Source organism: Dermacentor variabilis, chromosome 6, assembly GCF_050947875.1.
Source record: "Dermacentor variabilis isolate Ectoservices chromosome 6, ASM5094787v1, whole genome shotgun sequence".
In the NCBI taxonomy this organism is placed as follows: domain Eukaryota; kingdom Metazoa; phylum Arthropoda; class Arachnida; order Ixodida; family Ixodidae; genus Dermacentor; species Dermacentor variabilis.
In genome coordinates, this window is record NC_134573.1 from 83,270,210 (window position 1) to 83,294,974 (window position 24,765).

The 24,765-nt window shown below is 44.8% G+C and overlaps 1 protein-coding gene across 2 annotated transcripts in view; it reads right to left on the minus strand.

The window, feature by feature from the left end:
• The window catches only part of LOC142584905 (protein MMS22-like), a 170,891-nt gene that overhangs the window by 111,535 nt on the left and 34,591 nt on the right, over nucleotides 1-24,765 (minus strand). For both annotated transcript variants that reach the window (XM_075695241.1, XM_075695242.1), the window contains exons 5-6: nucleotides 11,732-11,804; nucleotides 4,808-4,967 (exon numbers count right to left, since the gene is read on the minus strand). In XM_075695241.1, the coding sequence (XP_075551356.1) occupies nucleotides 4,808-4,967; nucleotides 11,732-11,804 (233 nt within the window). The remainder of the gene's footprint in view (nucleotides 1-4,807; nucleotides 4,968-11,731; nucleotides 11,805-24,765) is intronic.

Below are 24,765 nucleotides of genomic sequence, written 5' to 3' on the forward strand. Positions count from 1 at the left end.
TTGCCCTCTGCAACAGCTTCGCCGTCACGCAGATCGCCGCATACGACCACTACCAGGACACTTGCGTGTGGTGGTAAAGTTACACTGTCGGCGTAAACCTGAAGCGGGTTACGTCGGCAATTGTCGCGGCTGTTCGCTGCTCTCTCTGTCGAAAAGGTCACTGTGCGCTCCCGGAGGTCTATAATGGCACTATACTCTCGCAGAAAGTCAACGCCCAAGATGAGGTCCCGAGAACAATCGCGGAGTATAAGGCAGCTGGCTAGAAACGTACACCCACGAATTTGTACTCCAACCGTGCACATGCCCAACGGTATTACGATATGCCCGCCAGCAGTACGAACTTGCGTTCCAGACCAAGGCGTCATAACTTTTCTAAGTTCCGTTGCTAGTTTTCCGCACAAGATTGAGTAGTCGGCCCCTGTGTCCAATAAAGCACTAACGTGGCGGCCGTCGAGCACAGCAGGTATGTCTAGCGAGAGTCTGTTGCTGAGTTCGGTAGCTGTCGTCGCTGAATCGTGCTGAGACCGTGCTCACGACGATGGGAGGTCTTCGGAAGGGCGATTGTCAGCGGCCTCGGCCCCGAAGGTCGCTGTTCTTAGTTTTCCCGGTGAGGGCTTGGAGATCGTCCCTGCGCTGCCATTGGAGGGCTTCTAGGAGCTGGGGAAGATCGCCTGGGGGACGGCGAGTGCAACTGCCGCCTCGGGAACAGTGGCATACCTTGCTGGTTCAGGTACTCTTCAATCGCCCTAGGCCTTTCGCCATATCTGGGCCTTGGTGAATCCGCGGCAATACCTTGCAGTCCAAGGCGGCGGTATGGGCACTCGCGGTATAGATGACTGACTTCTCCACAGTGATAACACAGAGGTCTTCTGTCCGGGGTACGCCAGACATCAGATTTCCTTTCGAGAGGGCGCCGATCCTCCATACATTGGATCGGTTGCACTGATGGGAGCGGCGGAACGTATGGCGCAGCGTAAGATGTGGCGGGAATGAAATGGGTCGGAGTGCAGACAGGGACTCGCCCCAAAACTTCCGCATACGACGGCCGCTGCAACTATGCTGTCACAGGCGGCGCATTGCTGCTTGGAACGGGACCTTCGATCACTTGTTGCACTTCACTTCTCACGAGGGCATACATGGAACCCAGCATGGGCTGAGGCGGGCAGCTGAGCTGTTGAAGCTCATCACGCACCACCGAGTGGATAAGGTCTCAGAGAATGGCCAGGTTTCCAAAGGCAACCGCGTCCGTCAGTGAAGCAGCATTCGCGTGCCTGTCATACGTAGCTGAGCGCTGGTCCGAAGGTGAAGTAGTGTTCATTTGCCTTTCATAGAAAGCTGAGGGCTGGTGCAGCATCTTTTTGATCGTGGTGGCTCCGGTTAAGAATTCAGCCACGGTCTTCGGCGGGCTTCAAACCAGGCCAGCAAATAGCTGTTCTTTAACTCCCCGCATTAAATGGTGCAGCTTCTTTTCCTCTGACATGATAGGGTCCACCCGATGGAAGAGGCGCGTCATATCCTCTATGTACGACGTCACGCTCTCATTCGGCAGATGAATGCGGGATTGGAGTGCCCGTTCGGCTCGTTTGCGACGATCAGCATTGGTGTATGTCTCCAGCAAGGCACGACGGAACTCGAGCCATGATTTGAGGAGCTCTTCTCGGTTCTCGTACCAAGTGCGAGCACCGTCCTCCAAGCTGAAGTATACATTTCTCAGCTTCGCCGTGTCGCTCCATTCGTTTATCTTTTTCGCAGCATGTAGCGCTGAAAAGCTATCAGCTTTTATTCGAAATCGCTTGGCACCTTCTGGGTGATTGAAGTGTGACGTTGGAGGCTGAAGCCGAAACGCTTCATGAATTTCTGAAGCCAGCCCCGGTTGGCTTTGAAATCCTTTGGCGTTAGGCCTCGCTCCCTCGAAAGTTCCCTAGCTTTTCCTTGGAGCACTTCTGTTGTCACTGGAAGGGCAGCTGATCTCTGCGTCCGAACAAAGTTGGCCAAAACTGTCTCCACTTCATGGTGACAGCCTTTCTTTGGTCCGCTAAATGCCATCCTCGTTGCGGCGCATGCAAAAAGCTGCTGTCATGTCTCCTCCAACAACGGACGTTTTTCTCGTCGACGCCGAAGTCCCGCCTGGCTTGAAGGTTCGATGATGCCTCTGTGGCTATCACAACTTTTCGCTTGAAAGCGACACTGTAGTGGCATCTCCTGCTTGGTGCCATCGCGATGACACCACGCCGCACACTGATACGGCCGACATGACACAGGTCAAAATGGCGACCTTGCTTGTGTACAGTTGGCCACTGGAATGGCTAGTAGTGGCTGCGATATTGACTTTTCTAGATGGTGCTAGCTATGAACCTTATTTAGCAGTTTCAATGAAAAACTGGCACGTTTTCTAAAATCCCCGAATCTAAGCCTACCCTAGAGTTTGGAATATGATTATTTGAAAAAAAAAAAAAAACTATCGGCCTCGATTCGAATAAACACGGTATTTCTGGGTTTTTACTTGCTTACTTACCCTGTTTATTCAAATGTGTGATAACAATTTGATGACCTCGCGATTAATCTGCATGAACCCAGTGCCTCCAGTGTCTGCGGCCCCAACTAGGACATTTCTGAGATTTCAATCTTTCAAGCATTTTGTTGTATCAATGATGACTGCCAGCAACAGCAATATCATTTTGAACAGTGGGGAAGACCGCTATAGCTGCTATCATTCCGAAACATCCCACACAGCCAGAGTGACCCTACCAATGACAAAACCAGCTGCACAAGGTGCAAACGGTGCTACAAAAAAACTAACTGGTACTGCATGCCTCCATGTGCTATGATTGATGTTTTACAGCTGTCCTTGCAGATGCCATTGCTAAACTTGATGCCAATCTTGTCTACCATATGTCAATGTCTCTTCAAGCTTCCTTTTAGAGCAACAGCTCTACTACTTCAGGTACAAACCCAGAAAATGCTTGGTTCTGTAGACCTGACCTTCAAGCTCAGCCAAGGTCAAACTTTCCCTTTCATGTCTGGGGAAATGCGAAACTGTCGCATGTGGAGGCTGTGTCGATTCAGCGTCTGTTCCGAGCAACCAAAACCAGTCAAATGCTGCCTGTCTACTTGCCGCGATAACACATGTGCAGCAGCCACGCCCCCACAGATTTCGCTTCACAGACATAGAAAGTTGTTTGCGAGTATAGTACGCCTATGTCTACAATTTTATATGGCCGATAAGCCTACTATCCTTACTTCGTACAGCTGTCCACTAAATGCTTTGCCTTTCAAAAGAAACTGAGAGTTTCTTTCCTTAGTGCCTAACCTAACCTTCCATGAGATTTTTCCGTTTGCTAATGAACATGAAAAAAAAGAGATGAAAGTCATTAACAAATGAAATGCAAACCAGAAATTGCAAAGAAAGACACCGTTCCCAAGTAATAACTTGAGGCCAGAATCTCGCATTGCTATTTGCCCAGTCACCAATGATGGTATAGGTGTCATACAAAGCATACTAGCCGAAATTAATTTTTTCATTTATATTTATTTTGAAATACTGCAGCCCTATTCAGGGCTATTGCAGGAGTGGAGTACAACAAATGCAAGAAACCGACATAAAGGTAGTAGAACATATTTAAAAAAAAAGGACAGTAAACTTATCACACAAGTCCTTCTACAAAATATGACTGCCAATTCCTGACCAGAACTCATTCCAGCATTCGAGAACTCTCTGGAAATAACAGTGTTTGAAAATGTTAGTGCATGCAAAGAAAGGCTTTAGGCTGAGGCTGTGACAACGTCTAATTGGAAAAGCACTGGCATATGTGATGTAATCATCAGCGGATAGTCGACAAGGTGAGGGAATGACTGAGTGTAACAGCTTCATGGAATCGGTATGCCATCTGGTGCAGAGAAGAGATAAATTCAAAGAACTCATTGTAGACGAGGGCAAAAAATCCCAATTGTAGCGATGACAAATGAAACGAACTGCCTTTTTTTGTACAGATTCAATTTTGTTAATGTTGCCCACTTTATATGGGTTCCATACGCATGAAGTCTACAGTAATACACGACGAATAAGCGTTAAATAGATCAGAAATTTAGTGCATTTTGGCGATTTAGATAATGTTTGTCTTAAGCAACCTAATTCCTTAGTGCTTTAGATGTAATGTGATCAATATGCTGTGAATACTGCATGTTGTACGTGAATACTGCAATTTATATGTGCACCTGTGGCCAGGGAACAGTCATGTTATTGAAAGTGCACACATCAAATATCAGCATCAAATCAAACATCAGATATCAAATATCAGCATGAAATCATGCTGATATCACTCAAATTTCCCGTACCATGAAATTACACAACATATCTTCAAAAGTAGAAACTAAAGAACGCATTCCAGTTAGCCCTAAGTTCTGTCAATTGTCCATCACTGTAAACATGGCTTTCACTGCTCACCACGTCACGGTGCAGAAGGCTGCCATAAACCAGTGAAGTAGTTAATGAAGTCACGTGATGCTGGCAGCAGTCTACTGTCTGTGATATACAGGTGATGAAAGTTACGTAGGCCTCCACGCTCATGCATCTCTACTCACACAGCAAATATTGGTGCCAAAAAATAAAAGATCTAAAAAATTCGAATTATGGGGCTCAATTTCTTGCATCTGTGTTGGCTGCGGCTGAGAGCCAAACCTTGTGCTAAGCAGTAGGAAACCATAACTACCGAGCAACCGTGACAGGTGAATCATGATAAGCCACTGAGAAAGCTGATTCATTCATTAATCGATCAAGGCAACTGAACGAAAGTGGGGCGGCCCTCACGTTCTTGTCCAGTGGCACGTCCGAGAAGCGGCCCGTAACGCGCAGTGTCAGCCTCAGCTCGTCCAGAAGACAGCAGCACAGCTCACGAGGACCAAGCCTGTCTGTGTCTCGGCTGTGCGATGGCCTGTCATGCATCCTGGCCGACGCACTGTCTGCAACCCTGAAGACATAGCACATAGCTGAACAGATATCAATCCAAATATTATCTTGATCTAGGTCGCCAGTTTTCACCTATACAGCACTGGAGAGAACATGCTCAGCCACCTTAAATTTCTTGCACTACATGCGAACCTCGGTATAGGTTATAATGAATTTGTATTTGACGTAAAAATATCTTCGTTATATCGAAAATTGCTTAGCATCATGCGTATAGCGATCGAACAGTGCAAGAATCAAATCGAAACAAATATAGAATACTTTTCAAATAGTTTACGAATAACAAACAGCAGTTTTCACAATTAATATAAAATGATGTTCACATCCCAGAACTCGTAACGTTCACAAGTACCTGTCGTTACATTGCACTTTACAAAGCATTCTTTATTTGAAGCACAAATAGAACACCAGGAAAAACTAAGCTGTATTTTTGTATACAAATGACTCTTTTGAGAGCGTGAATGATTGTATTCTGTCATCATTATCATTAGCCCCTTTATCGCCACTGCGCGATACCGACCTTTACCATTAATCTCCTACTATTACCCCTGTACTGTGCCAGCTGGCTCCTGCGACTTTCATAATGTTATCACATCACCTAACACTCTGCTGTTTTCAACTGCACTTCCCTTCTTTTGGCACTCACTGTGTAACTATTATCTGCTCTATGCATTGCATGGCTTTTTTTTTCGTGTTAAAGGGCCCCTAAACCACCTCCTATACTTTTTAAACATTTCAAGTAAACACCTGCATCGAATTCAGAATGCTGTCACGATCAACAATGCCAAACGTGGCAACACTATGTACCACGGGTACGCCACAAAATCAGAAAAACAATCCCGTGCTCCTCTCCAGGCCTTTCCGGTATCCCCGGCACTCGTTGTGACGTCACGAGGAGCAGATGCCTGTCGACTGGTCGTACAAGAACCTACGACTTCCCCTTAGTCTGCTAGCAGGTACGCATGCTCCCTGCTCTTCCTCGTCGTGTTGCTTGCTCGTGCGCACTTGTGAATCGGTAGCTATGGCCCGCAATGCAAGTGCCATATCGCTCGCATTCCCACACAGTCGTGCCTAACGGTCTGACTAGTCGCGCGAACAGAGTCCGACAGTGTTTTGCGATGGCTAGAAGGCATCTGTGTGCGGTGCTTGGCTTGAAAAATGCCGAGTGGAAAATGAAACGACGCGATACCGGCTGCCTCATGATGACGTCCTGTGCAATGCCTGGCTTCCGGCAGAACCAAAGTGCAACAGTGATTTACGCATTTGTGGGCCCCACTTCTGCAACCAAGACTACCATCACGACCCATGCCTGCCGCAGGAGTTAAGTTGTGGCATGATACCCTGCCTGAGGTCAGATGCGCTGCCAACTCTGTTCCTTCTAAGGAGGCCGGTAAGTTTTTAACGTGATAGAGTTAAGGAGCCCGTGTCGCAGATAAGCTGGCGTCCAGCATTTGGCATCAGATGTCGTATTGGCAAAAAGATTTTCGAACCACATATACCCAAGCTGTTCATGTGATGCAAGGAATTCACTGAACTAATTTAATTTCTCAAGCTAACATACGTGGAAAAATTGTAAACTACGACTTAAACACAACCTACAGACATGATAGCTCTCATATTGTAATTTGAATATACGAGAAAACAGAATTCTACAATGTATAGACGCAGAGTGGAGACGGCGTCTGCCATTTGTACACGCCGGCGCGCGTAAATATCTCAGAGTCCACGAAGCAGCGCACCCACTTCTTTGAAAGACTTCCAGATGACGCTCGCCTCCACCCCATCGCGGCCCCTGCAAGAGGCCATGTTTCAACCAGAAAGCTCGCCTTCGTGTATAGCGTTCGCCACCAACGTTCCCTAGTAAACATTACGATTACATTGCACGGTTACGGCAGTTGCCGGGAAGCGTGAGAAACAGTCAGCGCTCTTTGAATGCTATTGCATTCCGCTCTTACTTAAGGGTGAAGCGTAAGCGTCCTCCAAATTTTATAAATGCTCCTCGTTGCAGTGTGACTCATATCGTCGCCACAATCTGGGGAACGTGGCAACAGCAGCTGTTTACTGCAGCGGAGTTGCTTCGACATGGCTTGTCATCGTGCGGATCCATTATATTGGCAAGCCCTTCTAGACATGCGCGCAACACAGGAACCATAGCGGCACGTTTTGCAGGGGCACGGGCCAGCACAGCTGCAACAGCGGGTAACCGAGAAGCGCGGAGTTGCGGTAATTGAAAGTGGACTGTGTTTTCAAAAGCGAATCGGCGATTACGTATGTCACACAATATTTGGAGGAGTCTCCGCAAAGAGGAGACCTGCAGAGTAGCAAAGGAAAGAACGAATTGAGTGAGGGCAGCGTTTCGATCATCAAATGCAAGTGACTCCGCTATTACGGCACCATTTTGAAACATTATCGACGCTACGTGTTCATTGCAGACTCGTACACAACTGCGACACACCTAAATTTCGACCTCTGGGTTGTTAGGGTCCCTTTAATGTCAAACAGCATATCGACTACCACCGTTTGCTAATTTTCACTGGTGTGCTCCTGTTTCTTAATGTTATGGTTAGCATTTTTCATTCCTTGCTCGTTTACTCTCAAATTTCTGCCCCATATGTAGCATTGGTATAACACGATGATTGTATGCCTTCCTTTTCAAGGATAGCAATATGCTCCCAATAATGATGTGGTTATACCTGCTGTATAATAGATTATAAAAATTTCTGTATAGCCAGCTCCTCCACATAAGCTCGGACATTTTGTGGATATACTATACCTGCAGGCATCATATTTATCATACATTTGCACCAATTTTATCTTTGACAGCACACAGTTGATGTTATGAAACATTAAAAGGTATCCGAAAGATGTTCACACTGACGAATAGTAACTATTCGATTCGGAATCGAATAGGACACTATTAAATTCATTATTTGCAAGTTTTCCATATTTGCACCTGCCTAATATTCCTGATATTGGCAAGAAATATCTTAGATTTGCTTCATTATATCCCCTAACTCGTTATACTTGTGTTCAATATATCAAGTTTGACTGTATCTTCATGTGACGTCATATATTGTCATAACACAAGGCCAAGGCTGGTCACTGTTGATTATTATAATAATTGTGTTGCAACTGTAAGCACTTTACTATTTGGCTGTGTTTTTGAACCATTCTTTTCCTTCAATTCTGCTCTTTTCCTTATCCTCCATTGCAACAAGCGATCACTCTCAATGACAACAGCAGTATAGCATTTGCGAGCCAATGATGGAGAGCAAGAATAATGAATATAGAAGTGTTACAAAATTTGAGCCTTGAAAACTTCAGCAGACATTTCTTGTGTGCATACACACAAAAATGCATTAAATAAAAGACCACCTAATGAAGAATAACTCAGCAAAATCTGTAGTTTCACTTTGATTATACCTGCACTAAGGTATGTGGAAGTGAAGTTCATTTTCTCGAATAGTGATCCATTTATTATTGCGAAAGTGATCATATAAACACAAGTGAAATTTTGCCGTCAGCGTTGCTGTCAAGTTCCAGATATACTGCATGTTTCTACGAAGACTAAGTATATACAGTTAAACCTCAATATAAAGAAATTAATGAATGCGTGGGATGTAGAGGAAGGTTTTTTAGATGTGCCCGAGAAAAGCAATTGTGCCTTATACTCTCTGTTTCTCTACATTCCAAAAGGACATGTATGACAGTAAATGTCTCATTAAACCATCTACAGGTGAGTGGTCCACCACCCGCAAGCAAGTGGCATGTGACCTAATCGCAATCTGCCCAATAAAACCTCCCGCCATCTCGCTCGCTTTTAATGCACTGTTTTTTAATTGTGCCTACACAAAGTGCAGTTTATTGCTGGTTTCCTTGTTCCAGTATCACTGCCACTGTTCCCTTTAACCAGGTATGCTTTGAGGTCAACATATGGGACGTACAAAACTCCCCTAAAACATTCAAGAGCTGCCCCTGCAGCATTCCTTTTCGCTTCTATGTGACCTTGTATGTCTCGATGGCCAGGAACCCAGCATTGACATCAACATGGAGGCCCCCATTACAGTACACCTGTTACAGCCCTGGTGTAGATTTGAAACACTATGCTACATGTTCATGTACACTAAGTTCATGTTACTCTAACAAATTATGGGGTTTTCTGTGCCAAAACCACTTTCTGATTATGAGGCACGCCGTAGTAGAGGACTCCGGAAATTTTGACCACCTGGGGTTCTTTAACGGGCACCTAAATCAAAGCACATGGGTGCTTTCGCATTTCGCCCCTATCGAAATGCGGCTGCCGTGGCATGTTACTCTAACACTATCTGGACCTTTCTATCAGAACTTTCTTGAACTTCATGACTTCAGCTAGCAGCAACGCTGACTGGCATTTCAGGAATGTAATCTACCAATATGGCGTAAGCTCAATATAACAAACTTTAATAGAACGAAGTTCTCGATATAACAAAGTACTTAATTTTTCATAACCAGTTATCCATAGAGCACCATGTATTTAGAACCACAATACAACAGAGTGTGTTTGTATGCGATTTCAATATAACAAAATTTTGCTTCCACCGCAAAGGAATGCTGAGATGAGACCATAAATGGAAACTTCCGCAGAAGCTGATTGCCAAATGATTGAATTACAAGCAGCTGCCGGCAAACGCACCTCTCAAATCAGGCGTGGTGTGACAAGAGCGACCGCCGAAGCGAAGCCGCATGATGCTCCATATAAAGTCCAAGTGCGATAAGGTCTTATCATGCCCCGCTCACTTTGTGCTTCAAGTGCGAGTGAAAGTGTGCAAGGATGAGAAAGAAAGATGGTGGATTTACGCACAAGCCCCGCCTCCCCGTGCAAGTAAAAGGAAGGAAGGGGAAGGGAGCTCGCTCGCGGTAAAGCGATCAAGCGCGAGGGAAGGGCGGGGGGAGGGGGTAAGTTGGTGTGCATTCAGATTTCTGGCGCGCGCCTTGGCCATGGCTGCGCACGAGTGTAAGCACGGCTGAACACATATGCAGCCGCGCACCCTACTTTAGAAGTAATCTGTTGCCTGTCCAAAGTGTGGGTGTGTCCAGACAGCGTTGCATCATGTAAGCTATCTTCCCGCACGTTTAATATCGAAGGTTGCGTAATATCTAGTTTCGGTGACCTGTTGTAGCGGGAGACAGACAAAGCATTCTCTCCTCGCTGCTGGTGCTTTTCGTGATAGCATCGTCCCAGTGCAGGAGACGATATCAGACGCAGAGGCGGAGTGCATGCAAAAGCGTGGCTAGCTTCACTTAATTAGTACCACTGATGGGAAGATATCGTCGATGTGGCATGAAACCGTATCATTTGTCGCCGACTCCCAAATTCAGCAAAATGAGTTGCTTTCTCATTCAAATTTGCTTTTTTCGATTGCCCGACAATTCGGAACATTATGTGGCTTCTTTCCATGTAAGAAAAATCGACTGGCAACTGTACTTATTTGCATAAAAGGTCGAATTTCAATACGACGAAATTTCTATATCACGAAGCAAATCGCCGATTTTACCTATACTTCATTATATTGAGGTTTAACTGTGTTTAGAAATAGATGTATTGAACTTAAAGGATGGTTTCTTTGGAAACATGCCATCTGTGATGGAGACCACGAAGTGATGGGTGATACGTGGTAATTAACTATTAAGAAAAATCTATTAATTTATTTTTAAGCTTTTAATTTCAGTGGGCTCATCGTAACGGGGAAATTGAAGCGGACTTCCTGTATAAGCCATACCAACTTTTATATCTGAAAAAAAAAAAAAGTGATTACCTTCGGAACTGTGGGACAAGTCATTTTGTCTATCACAGCATGCAAAACATAAACGGGAAGCTGCAGCGAGCGCAAACACGCACCCCTGGAGGTGACGTTACCTGCTTATGTCACCCAGCAGTGGGCAGTTTGACCACTGCGACTCCATGTTCCTCGCTATCACAGCATGCTGGCTGCCCGCTGCTGGGTGAGGCAAGCAAAACATCGCCTTGATGGGGGCAGCTTAGCACTTGCATCAGCCTCCCAATTTCGGTTTTGCACGCTCTAATAGCCGAAATTTGCCATTTTATTTCAAGTCAAGTCAGTTATGTTTGTATGACGCTCCTGCTCGTATTTCAAACATCAAATTTTGCACAGGGGATCCTCTATATCTACGCTATCTTAAACTAGGCTTTTTACGTGGTCTAAAATTTCATTGCACAATTAGCCTTTAAGGTGCATTAAGTGAAAGAACATGCCAGTCTTTCTGTTGCAATGAAGTACAGAGTGCCTAAAGCATACTTTCGCAGATGTTAATAATAATAATAATATTTGGGGTTTTACGTGCCAAAACCACTTTCTGATTATGAGGCACGCCGTAGTGGAGGACTCCGGAAATTTTGACCACCTGGGGTTCTTTAACGTGCACCTAAATCTAAGCACACGGGTGTTTTCGCATTTCGCCCCCATCGAAATGCGGCCGCCGTGGCCGGGATTCGATCCCGCGACCTCGTGCTCAGCAGCCCAACACCATAGCCACTGAGCAACCACGGCGGGTATTTCGCAGATGTTGTACTACCAATCGTGTCAAAGTATGTTCTCAAAAGTATATTTTTTCCATTTGGCAGCAAGCGTCCTTTCTGGTTTATCTGTTTACTCAAGATTGGCAACTCACTATTAAAGCTCAAATGATCTTTTTGTTTAGTGTCACCCTAATACTGCTAATCTTATTACACTTGACAATAATAGGCAATCATTCACAACCGGTTCCTACCTTTCGACTTCGTGCCTGATGAAGCTGAGAAATGACGACACTTCATAGTGAAGTTGTGAGGCCCCACAAGAACCTGCAGGAAAATGCAGGAAGAGGATCATGGCAAGAACTTGTTCTCGACAAATGAAAAAAAATAAGAAAACCTGTAGTAGGTTTGAAACGCTTTCCACATGACCACTGGCTTATTAAGGGGAAAGCCTTATATGTCTGATCAGTCAGTTGACCTTCAAAGTCCTTGCGTGAAAACGCGTTGACGACACAAAAGGTTAAAAAAAGGCTACGAACCCTTTACCTATGGTGGGAGTCGAACCCACGACCTTTAGTGTTAAGGAAGGTGAAATTAACTAAGGTACAGCTAATTATTATATAGTTAATTAAGGCATTCAAACCCATAACCTTGGTTGGGAATTGAACCGTCAACCTTTGGAATTAAAAGGGATGACAAAACAAAGTAGACATGCACACCTCCAGGGCAGTGCGACTGGCATGTGTGGCCATGGTTTCAAGCCCTCAGCCAAGCTACCACAGCTGAACCCAAGGTTGTGCCAAAGCAAACTACTTTGAAAACATTGACAGAAGCGTGACGTGCATAGAAATTGTGGTGCTGCCATGCTGCCTCCAACGGCCACTGATGGGCATGATTCTGCCCAATACCCCCAGGGCAAGCAATTGGTTCGCTTTCTGAACGATTAAAAGATTGCGCACGCTGTGCGTGCATCATTCAAATACAGGCACAAAATTTCTAAGTCGAAATAACTTGCAAGATGGATTTCTGCAGACACACAGCACCCACAAAATATCAATGACGAAAGTATATGTGCGAGCAGCCAACCGCAAAGCACAGCACCTTGTGACATTGATATCAACGTGGTGTGGTTCAATGTGCTACGGTACAACTACTACTGTGGCTTGTAAACATTTGACAGCATAACATCCACAATGTAACATCACAAGTTTTTGCACAAATTTGTGTTGGCTACCACGGCCCTTGCATGTGCTTCTGGTCATCCGACCGGTCCCATGACCTTGCCCCTAGGAACCTAGCCCTACATTACCACACCTGTCACGCAACCGTGGTGGGGGTGGAATGCTGTCTGTGTCTTTGATACAGTTTTTGCCGCACTCAGTGTAAGATTTTTTCGCACTGTCTGCATCGACTGTGCTGCACTGTATACCTTGTCTGCCGAACGCAGCAGGGTTCAGCATAGTTTTGCACACACTTCCCCGCAATGGCCCTCAGCAGCAGAAGTAGATTGAGTTTGTACGTGCCCCTGGACTCGAGGAATGAGCCCCACAGAAGAGCAGTCTCATTTGCTCACTTCATTTTGAGCCTGCCTGCTATAAACAATATCTGATGAGCTGAGCGCGGCATGATTCTCCACCAGAATCTAGACGATGTGCCCTCCAGCCTAATGCTTTGTTGACTATTTACCCTGCCGTGTGTCCGGAAGATGCTTTTAAGCATCCTAGACGACAGGTTTGTGCTACTTGAAGTGGTGTGTATGCATATTGATAGAGTCACAAGTGATGATGCATCATGAAAAATGCTACCTCCATGCGAAATACGAGCGAAAATCAGCCAGCAGTTTAGCAGGAAACACTATGCACACCATGCACTCACATTTATAGTACATGCAACACTCGAGTATCCAGCTTGGTAAGATGAACAATTATTGCTCATTGCATAGGCACCCATTTCACTGCATGATATGGTGACGAAATTCAAGAATGCCATTGAATCAAGGGCATGATATGAGATAAAGAACTATTGACAATCAAAATTAACAAGGAGCGCACCACTACAGTATACCTACTATAACCATGGTATAGATTTTAAGTACGCTATATCAGTCTGCTGTGTACTAGAACATTATAGCACAGGTGGATTACACTGTGGCTAAAATTGTGACTTCAAATAACAATTGCAGAAATATTGGATACCTGAGGTAGTCTTTTCTAACGATCCATACTTCTCACCCTTCACGGTTGGCTTGAACGCTACCACATCACTGTTATTGCTGGGATCAGCCACTTATTGTGCCTAGGCAGTGACTGAGCCGTGTCCAAGCCAATGATGAAGGGCAGGGTTAACAGAAAATAATTCATTGAAACATGAAGAAAGAATTAGTGTTGCAACGACTCTGGATGACTAACAAGATACAGAGGGGCAGGGTTATAAGCATTGGCATGAATGTGAACCATATCTCAGGTGCTAGGTAGTATAAAAGTCGGCACACAAATGCTGTATTTGCAGTTACAAAATAAGTTTGCTACATAAATACAGCCTATTTGCACTGGAACTGAAGCTTGACAAAACTTTAGCAAGCTGAAGCTCATAATTATGGTTTCCATTACATTGTCACGAGCTCTGTCATGAACCACGGCTGCCGCGCAGACAGCTAGGTGTAAGAAAGAAGAGAACAGCGTTGGCCAAGCTGCCTCGGGACTGTTGGAAACACGCCTATCAACCAGATTCATCTGATTCTGTGTGGAACACCACGTGTGTAACATTTGGCGGAGCTGTGCAGGGTAACTCCCATGACCTACAATGGAGCCATCAACACAAGAACTACGCTGAAGCCGTCGCCTCGCTGGACTTTCTCCGTCACGCTCAATCATGGCCACAGAGCAAAATATCCTCACCAGCAGTGTCTTGGCGAGCCCTGTCCCTATCCAGCACTACCGAGAGCCACGCACATTCTCGGCGAAGGCAGAGGAAGATGTGGATGAGTGGCTAAGCCATTACGAAAGGGTAAGCCAATACAATAATTGGAACACTGCCAGTCAGCTTAGGAACATTGTTTTCTTCTTGGCCGGCATAGCGTTGGTATGGTATGACAATCACGCGGACATTCTAACTACATGGACACGCTTCGTTGAAGAGATCAAGAAGTGTTTCGGTGACTCGGACGCAAAGAGGAAACGTGCGGAATTCACATTAGCCCAGAGAGCTCAGGTACCCGGTGAGACTTGCACTACCTATATCGAAGAAATTTTGAAGCTGTGCCGAAGCGTCAACCCTCGAATGACAGTAGAAGATAAAGTGGGGCACGTCGTAAAAGGAATAGCGGAAGACGTGTACAACTTCCTCATTTGTAAAGAGAACTTGCACACTGTATCAGAACTGATACGGCACTGCCGTACGTTCGAGGCACTGAGGACTCGCCGAATTACACCAAAGTTTGGACAGCTGGTCAATGTAACGACCGTAGCAAGTCTTGACACGAGTCCTCCGCACCCAGACCTTTCGTCCGCCATCCACCAGATAGTCCGCGAGGAGCTCCAGCGGCATGACGAACAGGCACGTTGTGTGGCGCCATGTTGCAGCTCCTCCGTTTTCCAAGACACTCCTTGGGAACCCCCTTCGTCTACTTGAAACCACTCGATGAATGTCGCGGAAAAAAGTTACCTGTTTGGCATGAAATGGTTCAAGCATACAGACTGCAGACAGGCGTTTCTTAGATAGCTTCTTTGAAATTATTACTTTTTTCAGTCGGCACATCCAATGAGCAGATCGCTATGACTCACGAGTTGTGTTATGTGCGAGATGGGGTGTTTGTGCTAGTACTATTTGGGTGCAAACATGTAAAACAGTAAAACAGACACGCCAGGACACATGGAAAACAAACTAGTTCATCAGCATGGCTTCTTGTCACAATAAAATTGCAGTCCATAATGAATTTCATTACCTTCTCAATACGTGGTAACAACAGCTGTAGACAGCACAGGATTTTATTATTTTTCAGAGCTGTTGTTCAATGCATGTTTGGTGCCTGCAAGCAGTGTATACAACACTTTTAAGTTTTTGCAAATCGCTCCCGGAGTACAATATGCGTGATTTGGACAGTTTTTTTTCCATGCTAAGTAACCACAAGGCTCTGCACCACGTGCGGTTGCGTAAGAAATATTGTTGCGATGTTTAGCACAAACTTTCGTTGTTCATGGTTCAGAAGCCTCGATGTCTTCACCTGCTTTTATTTAATAAAAGCGCAAAAAACAGCAAAATGTCACTTGCTATCTATCTTTGCTAAGTACTAGAAGTTTGGAGTAGTAATTTATGTAATACAGTGTGATTTTGTGCTGTATCATAAGCCTTAATTCTGTCACCACCAGTTGAGTAGTAATTACTTGAAGCATAACAAAAATTGTCTGGTCCTGCTTCAGCCATGTGGAAGGTAAGCCCACCCCACGCAGACACAGGCGTTCTCACTAATGAACTCTATCATTGATACGGGCATAAAAATTTCTCTGCACCTCCACCAAATGTCAAAGCGTTTATTCGATTGGACTACAAGCAGTGTAGCAGTGACAGTCTAGGCACAGCACGAATTCAAAGCGCGAGCGGCATTCACAAGCAAAAGCGCTGAAGAGGACGATCCAATCCTTCTCTACACTCTGTATTTGAGTACTGCACTTGTAAACTGCATGTTGTTGAGAAAAATGTTGTTACCCATTCTTATCAAGGTGCGCTGCCGTTGCTGCTTTCCGATAGGTCATTTTAATAATGCTTTTGCTAGAATTGCAGTGATGATGGCAATGCAAAAAGTTTATCTGAGCAGCAGTGTGCATCATGCTTCGAATGAGTGTTAAAGAAAAAAGTAAGAAGAAGAAGAAAAGGGTGAAAAAAGTGGGGGGCCCCACGTCGAACCATGCGGCTGCTGTTGGCATCTCAATGCGCACCAAATCAATGCTGCATCCTCATGGCCAATACGATACAATATTTTCAAATTTAACTGTGATCGTGAGAATTTGCGTTAATGAATTTGTGGGCTGATCTGCCTCGGAATACTATACCATATTTTACTAGTGTGTCTTAATATCCAAAATTTCGAATAGGAATTGGGCAGTCTCGATTTGAGAACTCACTATTCGAAGTTGTCGAATATTCCTTTGTGCAGACTATCGAGTTTCTGGACAAACACAAGGAGGAGATCACTTATGCGTAATAGTTACAGCTGTTGAGTCAGAATGTCTCGACTTAGGCAGCCTATGAAGTAGCTGTTCCGATTTATACAAATAATTTTATTTTTTTATTAATTTTATCATGTTTGGATTTTATCGAAATGATGTGCAGCACTGTAGTATTGTCCCTTGCTTTTTCAATGAGTACTATATAGATACACTCTACTACATGCATTTGGGATGTCTTGTTCCTTTTCTTTTATTACTTTAAATGCCATCACGCACCAGCCTTAATCTTACTGTATCACAGTGTGCACGTAACAAATAATGTAAACAAGCCTTTACTTGCCAAACAGGCCCCACGAAATTTTGAATATCACTTTCTTTTTTTTTAGAAGTAGGAAATATTCAGTATTCTACTCAACATTCATCATCATCATCAGCCTGGTTACGCCCACTGCAGGGCAAAGGCCTCTCCCATACTTCTACAACTACCCCCGTCATGTACTAATTGTGGCCATGTTGTCCCCGCAAACTTCTTTATCTCATCCGCCCACCTAACTTTCTGCCGCCCCCTGCTATGCTTCCCTTCCCTTGGGATCCAGTCCGTAACCCTTAATGACCATCGGTTATCTTCCCTCCTCATTACATGTCCTGCCCATGCCCATTTCTTTTTCTTGATTTCAACTAAGATGTCATTAACTCGCGTTTGTTCCCTCACCCAATCTGCTCTTTTCTTATCCCTTAACGAAACACCTATCATTCTTCTTTCCATAGCTCGTTGCGTCGTCCTCAATTTGAGTAGAACCCTTTTCGTAAGCCTCCAGGTTTCTGCCCCGTAGGTGAGTACTGGTAAGACACAGCTATTATATACTTTTCTCTTGAGGGATAATGGCAACCAGCTGTTCATGATCTGAGAATGCCTGCCAAACGCACCCCAGCCCATTCTTATTCTTCTGATTATTTCCGTCTCATGATCCGGATCCGCCGTCACTACCTGCCCTAAGTAGATGTATTCCCTTACGACTTCCAGTGCCTCGCTGTCAATTGTAAATTGCTGTTTTCTTCCGAGACTGTTAAGCATTACTTTAGTTTTCTGCAGATTAATTTTTAGACCCACTCTTCTGCTTTGCCTCTCCAGGTCCCCTTTCTTATGGATTAGGATTATGTTAGCGTTCTTCCAAGATTCCGGTACGCTCGAGGTCATGAGGCATTGCGTATACAGGGTGGCATGCATTGCAAATGGGTCCCCTGAGTTACTAAGCAAGGCAATATCATCAGCGAATCGCAAGTTACTAAGGTATTCTCGATTAACTTTTATCCCCAATTCTTCCCAATCCAGGTCTCTGAATACCTCCTGTAAACACGCTGTGAATAGCATTGGAGACATCGTATCTCCCTGCCTGACGCCTTTCTTTATTGGGATTTTGTTGCTTGCTTTATGGAGGACTACGGTGGCTGTGGAGCCGCTATAGATATCTTTCAGTATTTTTACATACGGCTCGTCTACACCCTGATTCCGTAATGCCTCTATGACTGCTGAGGTTTCGACAGAATCAAACGCTTTCTCGTAATCAATGAAAGCTATATATAAGGGTTGGTTATATTCCGCACATTTCTCTATCACCTGATTGATAGTGTGAATATGATCTATTGTTGAGTAGCCTTTACGGAATCCTGCCTGGTCCTTTGCTTGACAGAAGTCTAAGGTGTTCCTGATTCTATTTGCGATTACCTTAGTAAATAGTCTGTAGGCAACGGACAGTAAGCTGATCGGTCTATAATTTTTCAAGTCTTTGGCGTCCCCCCCCCTTTCTTATGGATTAGGATTATGTTAGCATTCTTCCAAGATTCCGGTACGCTCGAGGTCATGAGGCATTGCGTATACAGGATGGCCAGTTTCTCTAGAACAATCTGTCCACCATCCTTCAACAAATCTGTTGTTACCTGATCCTCCTCAGCTGCCTTCCCCCTTTGCATATCTCCCAAGGCTTTCTTTACTTCTTCCAGCGTTACCTTTGGTATTTCGAATTCCTCTGGACTAATTTCTCTTCCATTATCGTCGAGGGTGCCACTGGTACTGTATAAATCTCTATAGAAATCTTCAACCACTTGAACTATCTCATCCAAATTAGTAATGATATTGCCGGTTTTGTCTCTTAACGCATACATCTGATTCTTGCCAATTCCTAGTTTCTTCTTCACTGTTTTTAGGCTTCCTCCGTTCCTGAGAGCATGTTCAATTCTATCCATATTATATGTACTTCCTTGTGTCAGCTGTCTTACGCTTGTTGATTAACTTCGAAATTTCTGCCAGTTCTATTCTAGCTGTAGGGTTAGATGCTTTCATACATTGGCGTTTCTTGATCAGATCTTTCGTCTCCTGCAATAGTTTGCTAGTATCCTGCCTAACAGAGTTACCACCGACTTCCATTGCACACTCCTTAATGATGCCCACAAGGTTGTCGTTCATTGCTTCAACACTAAGGTCCTCTTCCTGAGTTAAAGCCGAATACCTGTTCTGTAGCTTGATCCGGAATTCCTATAGTTTCCCTCTTACCGCTAACTCATTGATTGGCGTCTTATGTACCACTTTCTTCCTTTCCCTCCTCAAATCTAGGCTAATTCGAGTTCTCACCATCCTATGGTCACTGCAGTGCACCTTGCCGAGCACGTCCACATCTTGTATGATGCCAGGGTTAGCGCAGAGTATGAAGTCTATTTCATTTCTAGTCTCGTCGTTCGGGCTCCTCCACGTCCACTTTCGGCTATCCCGCTTGCGGAAGAAGGTATTCATTATCCTCATATTATTCTGTTCCGCAAACTCTACTAATAACTCTCCCCTGCTATTCCTAGTGCCTATGCCATATTCCCCCACTGCCTTGTCTCCAGCCTGCTTCTTGCCTACCTTGGCATTAAAGTCGCCCATTAGTATAGTGTATTTAGTTTTCACTCTACCCATCGCCGATTCCACGTCTTCATAGAAGCTTTTGACTTCCTGGTCATCATGACTGGATGTAGGGGCGTAGACCTGTACAATCTTCATTTTGTACCAATTCTTAAGTTTCACAACAAGACCTGCCACCCTCTCATTAATGCTATAGAATTCCTGTATGTTACCAGCTATATTCTTATTAATCAGGAATATGACTCCTAGTTCTCTCCGCTAAGCCCCGGTAGCACAGGACGTGCCCGCTTTTTAGCACTGTATAGGCTTCTTTTGGCCTCCTAACTTCACTGAGCCCTATTATATCCCATTTACTGCCCTCTAATTCCTCTAAGAGCACTGCTAGACTCGCCTCATTAGATAATGTTCTAGCGTTAAACGTTGCCAGGTTCATATTCCAATGGCGGCCTGTCCGGAGCCAGTGATTCTTAGCACCCACTGCTGCGTCGCAGGTCTGACCGCCGCCGTGGTCAGTTGCTTCGCAGCTGCTGGGGACTGAGGGCCGGGGTATGATTGTTGTGTTCATATAGGAGGTTGGCATCTCAATGCCAACCTCCTATATGATTCCGTCCTATATGAACACCCGTCTACCTCCTATATAGAGGTAGACGGGTGTTCTACCTCTACGCCAATGCAGCGGTGGCGTAGAGGTAGAACACCCGTCTCGCATGCAAGAGGTCCGTGGTTCGAATCCCGGTGCCGGCAATTTTCCACCGGATAAAAAAAAAAATCCGCGTGTTGATAAAATTGCACAAACAGGCCTGGAGTATGGCCTGATCCCGGTGACCAGAACCGGTAACGCACTCCCTCACCAGAGCAGGATTGGCCACCCTGGTGCAGTACTTGGCCACAACCTCCTATATGAACAACATTGGACTGTTGTTTTTGTCAAATACTTATATTCACAATTTGATTAGAAAAATTTTAGTATGCAAACACCCCTATGAATTTCTATTGTTCTGCTCGTACTCAGTACGGATGACGATACTAAAAGGGAATGAGAGAAAGAGGGAGGCCGCGTCGAGGCAGTGTACCATGTGCCGCATTCTCCTGCAACAACACTGCCTAAGATGACAGTCTCTATGGCTGCTGCAATTGAACAGCACTAAACTTTATTGATATCTCTGTAAGGAACATTGATTTCTGTCTCTCATGAGCCAGAAAGACCATTTCTTCCACCTCCTGGCCAAGCCTGTGCCACGCAATAGTCGATAGCACCCTCCAGCATTTTGCCATGGGGCAAGATAAAGTTTACTGTTTGTTGTGAACTGCTTACATGAACTTTTATTTATTCAAACAGGAACTGATCTGGAACGAAATCGGAGCACGCTGAACTTAGTCGAACCACCATTTCTTTCAGTTCGACATCCCAGTAAAAACCTCGAAATGGCCTGCGCCCATGTGACCACTTCCTGCGTCACGACATCAAGACACCGTAGCCTCCTGAGAGATGAAACTGATACTAGATGTAGGGAGCTCAGAGGCTTGTAGCATCATGCAGGGGTAAAGGCCTTTGATTCTTGTGCCGCTGCTGCTTTGGTGCCTGGTTGGCGAAAATGTGTATGAAGGTGCTTTATCGAGAGTGAGCTGAATATGACTCTCTTCACGCTTCCTTTCTTTGCCGGCAGGAGCGTTGCTGTGTTGGGGCAGTTGGGGTCATTATTTTCTGTGTTCTGCTAGTGGCATGGGGCCTTACACTTTTGTATTTCGCACTAAAATGCCCTTATAATGCTTGATGTTACTTTTTCTGAGCCATTAATAGCTCTTGCCGATTCTGTATTACTGTTTCCCATGCTATTTGTGAAAAAAAATTGAATATAAAACTAGAAACTACCTACAGAACTCGTTCTTTGATCTTGATTTGCAGTGCAGTAATCCATTGTCGAACAACACCTTAGTTGGTACTTTTCAACAAGTTTTCCATCTGTACTTTTCTAGATGCGCTTGTGTTGTGTCTCAGGTGAAAAGTGCTGCCCTGCAGCTTTTATTGTGCATTAGCCTGCAAGCAGTGATAGAGATGTACAGAGCGGTCGATGCCATGCACACATTTTTGTTTGGGTATACGAGAACCTTTGAATTTTCTCATTTGTGAGTGGAGCTCCTTTATTAAACATGCTTTTAGTCACAAACAGTGGTTCTAGCATTATTCTAGCTATCACATGCATCATGCAGACATTAACATAGTTCTTGTTGGGAAATGTCTTTACAGCCGTGTACTAGCATTTCCTTCATTTTCACCCAAGCATGCTGTGTTAGCATCCAATAGACTAGGTGGACACTACTCGGTGTAAATAAAAGATTAGAATAAAGTAACCTGCAAGATACTCCAGATTAGAATCATTATCCTCACAATCAGCCTATTTTTATGTCAACTGTAGCACGAAGACCTCTCCCAGCGATCTTCAATTAGGGGTACTTAAAGCTAGCTAGGAACAGGGGTGTCTTGTACAAGTCAATCTAAACTTGTGGCTGCTAATTTCTTAATTTTATCACCCCACCTTATTTTCTCCTCTCCTTGACTGCACCTCTATACCTTTGACACTCATTCTGTAACTCTAATGGTCCACTCACGCCTGCCCAGCTTCATTTTCCCCCCTAGAATATCGGTAACACCAGTTTGCTCTCTAATCCACACTGCTCTCTGCCTGTCTCCAAACATTAGATTGCAGATTAGAATAGCCAATATTAAAGGTGACTTGCGTGGTTAGCAGCAATATGCGTAGTTAGCATGCATGCAAACCACGCACAATGCTGCCCTTAGCAAGCCGCCGCTCGTCGCCTTGTGTGCACGATTTGAAGAATGGTGCACTTGCTCTTCTATTCCTTCAGTGCATGCATTTCAAAGAAACAACGCAATTTTTAATTTGAGTTTATACCAGGTGGTCCCCATGTGCTCTCTCACTCTTCAGCATTGCAAAAAGTTTCTCAATAAAAAGAAGCATAAGGACCATGTCAACAAAGAGAAGTGCAATTCAGAGAGCCAATTTGAAAGCGTGACCATAAATCGCTCGGAAGCTGCCTTTTTGTGTTTCGTTCTGCATGTGACCATGATGACACATCGGAAGGCTCTGAAATCCTAGCCTAGTAGCCCTAGAAATGATTTATTTGTGGCTCCAATGCAATCAATTAAGCAAAAAAAAAAAGTAACAAATTTGCCTACAAGATGAACAGCACCTAGTATTGTGGTTGCTTTAGCTCAATATTTTCATTTTGTTGAACCTTTTCACCATCTTCGTATAGAGGCTCGCGGCCATCATGCTGTAGAGTTCCATGCTTTCGTGCTGAAAATGACGCCCTATAGCCTTACTATATAACGCATACGATAACTCTAGTAAGTACTGAAGCTATCACATGGGCCCTGCAGCGGAAGAGAAGGAGACGGTGGCCAGTGCGGTCATTCTGAAAGTGGAAAGTGGCGCGCGTATTATGTTGCAGGTGTTCCTTCGGTGGCACGCTACCAGTGTGTGGGCGACTTCAGCCATCTTTCATTTAGAAGAGGTCCTGTTCATTTAAACAGACAAATATACATGACCCACCATGGTGACGTATGTAGTGGCTTTGGCGTTGAACTGCCAAGCCCGAGGGCGTGGGACCAAATACCGGCCCCGTAGGTGCCATTTCAATGGGGGCGAAATGCAAAAGCGCCTGTGTACCGTGCATTAGGTGCATGTTATAGAATCCCAGGCAGGCAAAATTAATCCGGAGTCCTCCACTGCGACGTGCATCATAATCATGTCATGCTTTTGGCACTTAAAATCCCGGTATGTAAATTTATTTTAAATACATGGGTTTGTAAAGGCTTGCTTTGAACATTTCCGCCCTGTTCATTGTTCAGATAACAAGTTTCCACAGTGACAAGGCACAAATCACAAATGCACTGAAAAAAGGTTCGGCTTCCCTTCCCTGGCACCGGAAAAAAGAAGTTTATAAGTTGAGTCTAGAGTGTACTAGATGCTCTAGTCGAGTCCTCCGTATCAACGATGGTCATAACTGTATTCATAAAGTGGCAGACTAAGACGCACATGGTTGTGCCACTACAGTTCATGATCAGTTAAAATTAAGGCGCGTACAAGCGTACAAGGTAGCTCCAACAAAAGCCGGCCACTTCAGTCCCTTCACTGCAACATGACGAAAGAATTACAAACAAAAACAAGACGAAAAAAAAAGAAAACTAACTACAATGGAAAAGACATTATTGAAGCACACGAGCACATTGCGAGGATAGCCTTCGTTTCTGGCAGCAAGACTCATAGTCAAGTCATAGAGCGCAAGTAAGTCCATGCGACTCGCAGTGTTGTCAGGTTTGGCTATATATAAGCAAACTGGGCTACAGAAAAAACATTTTTGCCGTCGACTTGGGCGAGTTGGCTGTGTGGCTACATTTGGGCTATACATGCTGCCCTAAACCACAATTCAGAAGTGGCTCTCACTGAGTACAAATAAATTTCGAAAACCATGTTTTAGACGGCTAAGCCGGCAGTGCAGCTGTGCATGTGTGCGTGCGCAAAATGCTCCCCCCCCCCCCCCCTTAGTGCACCGTTGTCTGAGTCGATGGCTTTCATCTTTGATGCACTTGAAGTTACACGCCAGCAACATCGTCTCATCTTCGCCTTATCAATTTCAGTCATCACACAACCGATCACTGGGCATTAGAATGAGCCTGGGAGTAGAGGGTGTTCCACAGTATGCACTGTACTAACAAGGCTACGCTCAGAAAGGGATAGAAATAAGATAGGGACGGGCAATCATGGCACCGGCATGAAAGAAGGGAAGCACAGATAGATGACACATCCAGTGTGTTCATGGCCATCAATCATTTCTGGGTGAAGTATCATGACAGGTACCACTTTTGACCTGCTCTACGTTTCTCACAGTAACATTTACTGCCATTTTCCTTTGCCTGCGAAATGAATTTTAATGTGATAGCATTAAATGTTGCAGAAATTCCGGTGTCGGTGCTCAGTGTTGGCGTCGCTGTGGGTATGATTTGGATTGGTAAAACATTTATTTCAGTCTGCAGTGCATGAGAAAAACGATTCCAAACTACGCAGGCCTTCCGCCTGGTGCATAGACGTTACTTGACTAATTGAATTTCTCAGAGTAAAATGCGCCAGAAAATCTGTTAAGTTCGACTTACACACAACCTACAGACATGATAGCGTAGGATTGTAATTTGAATATATGA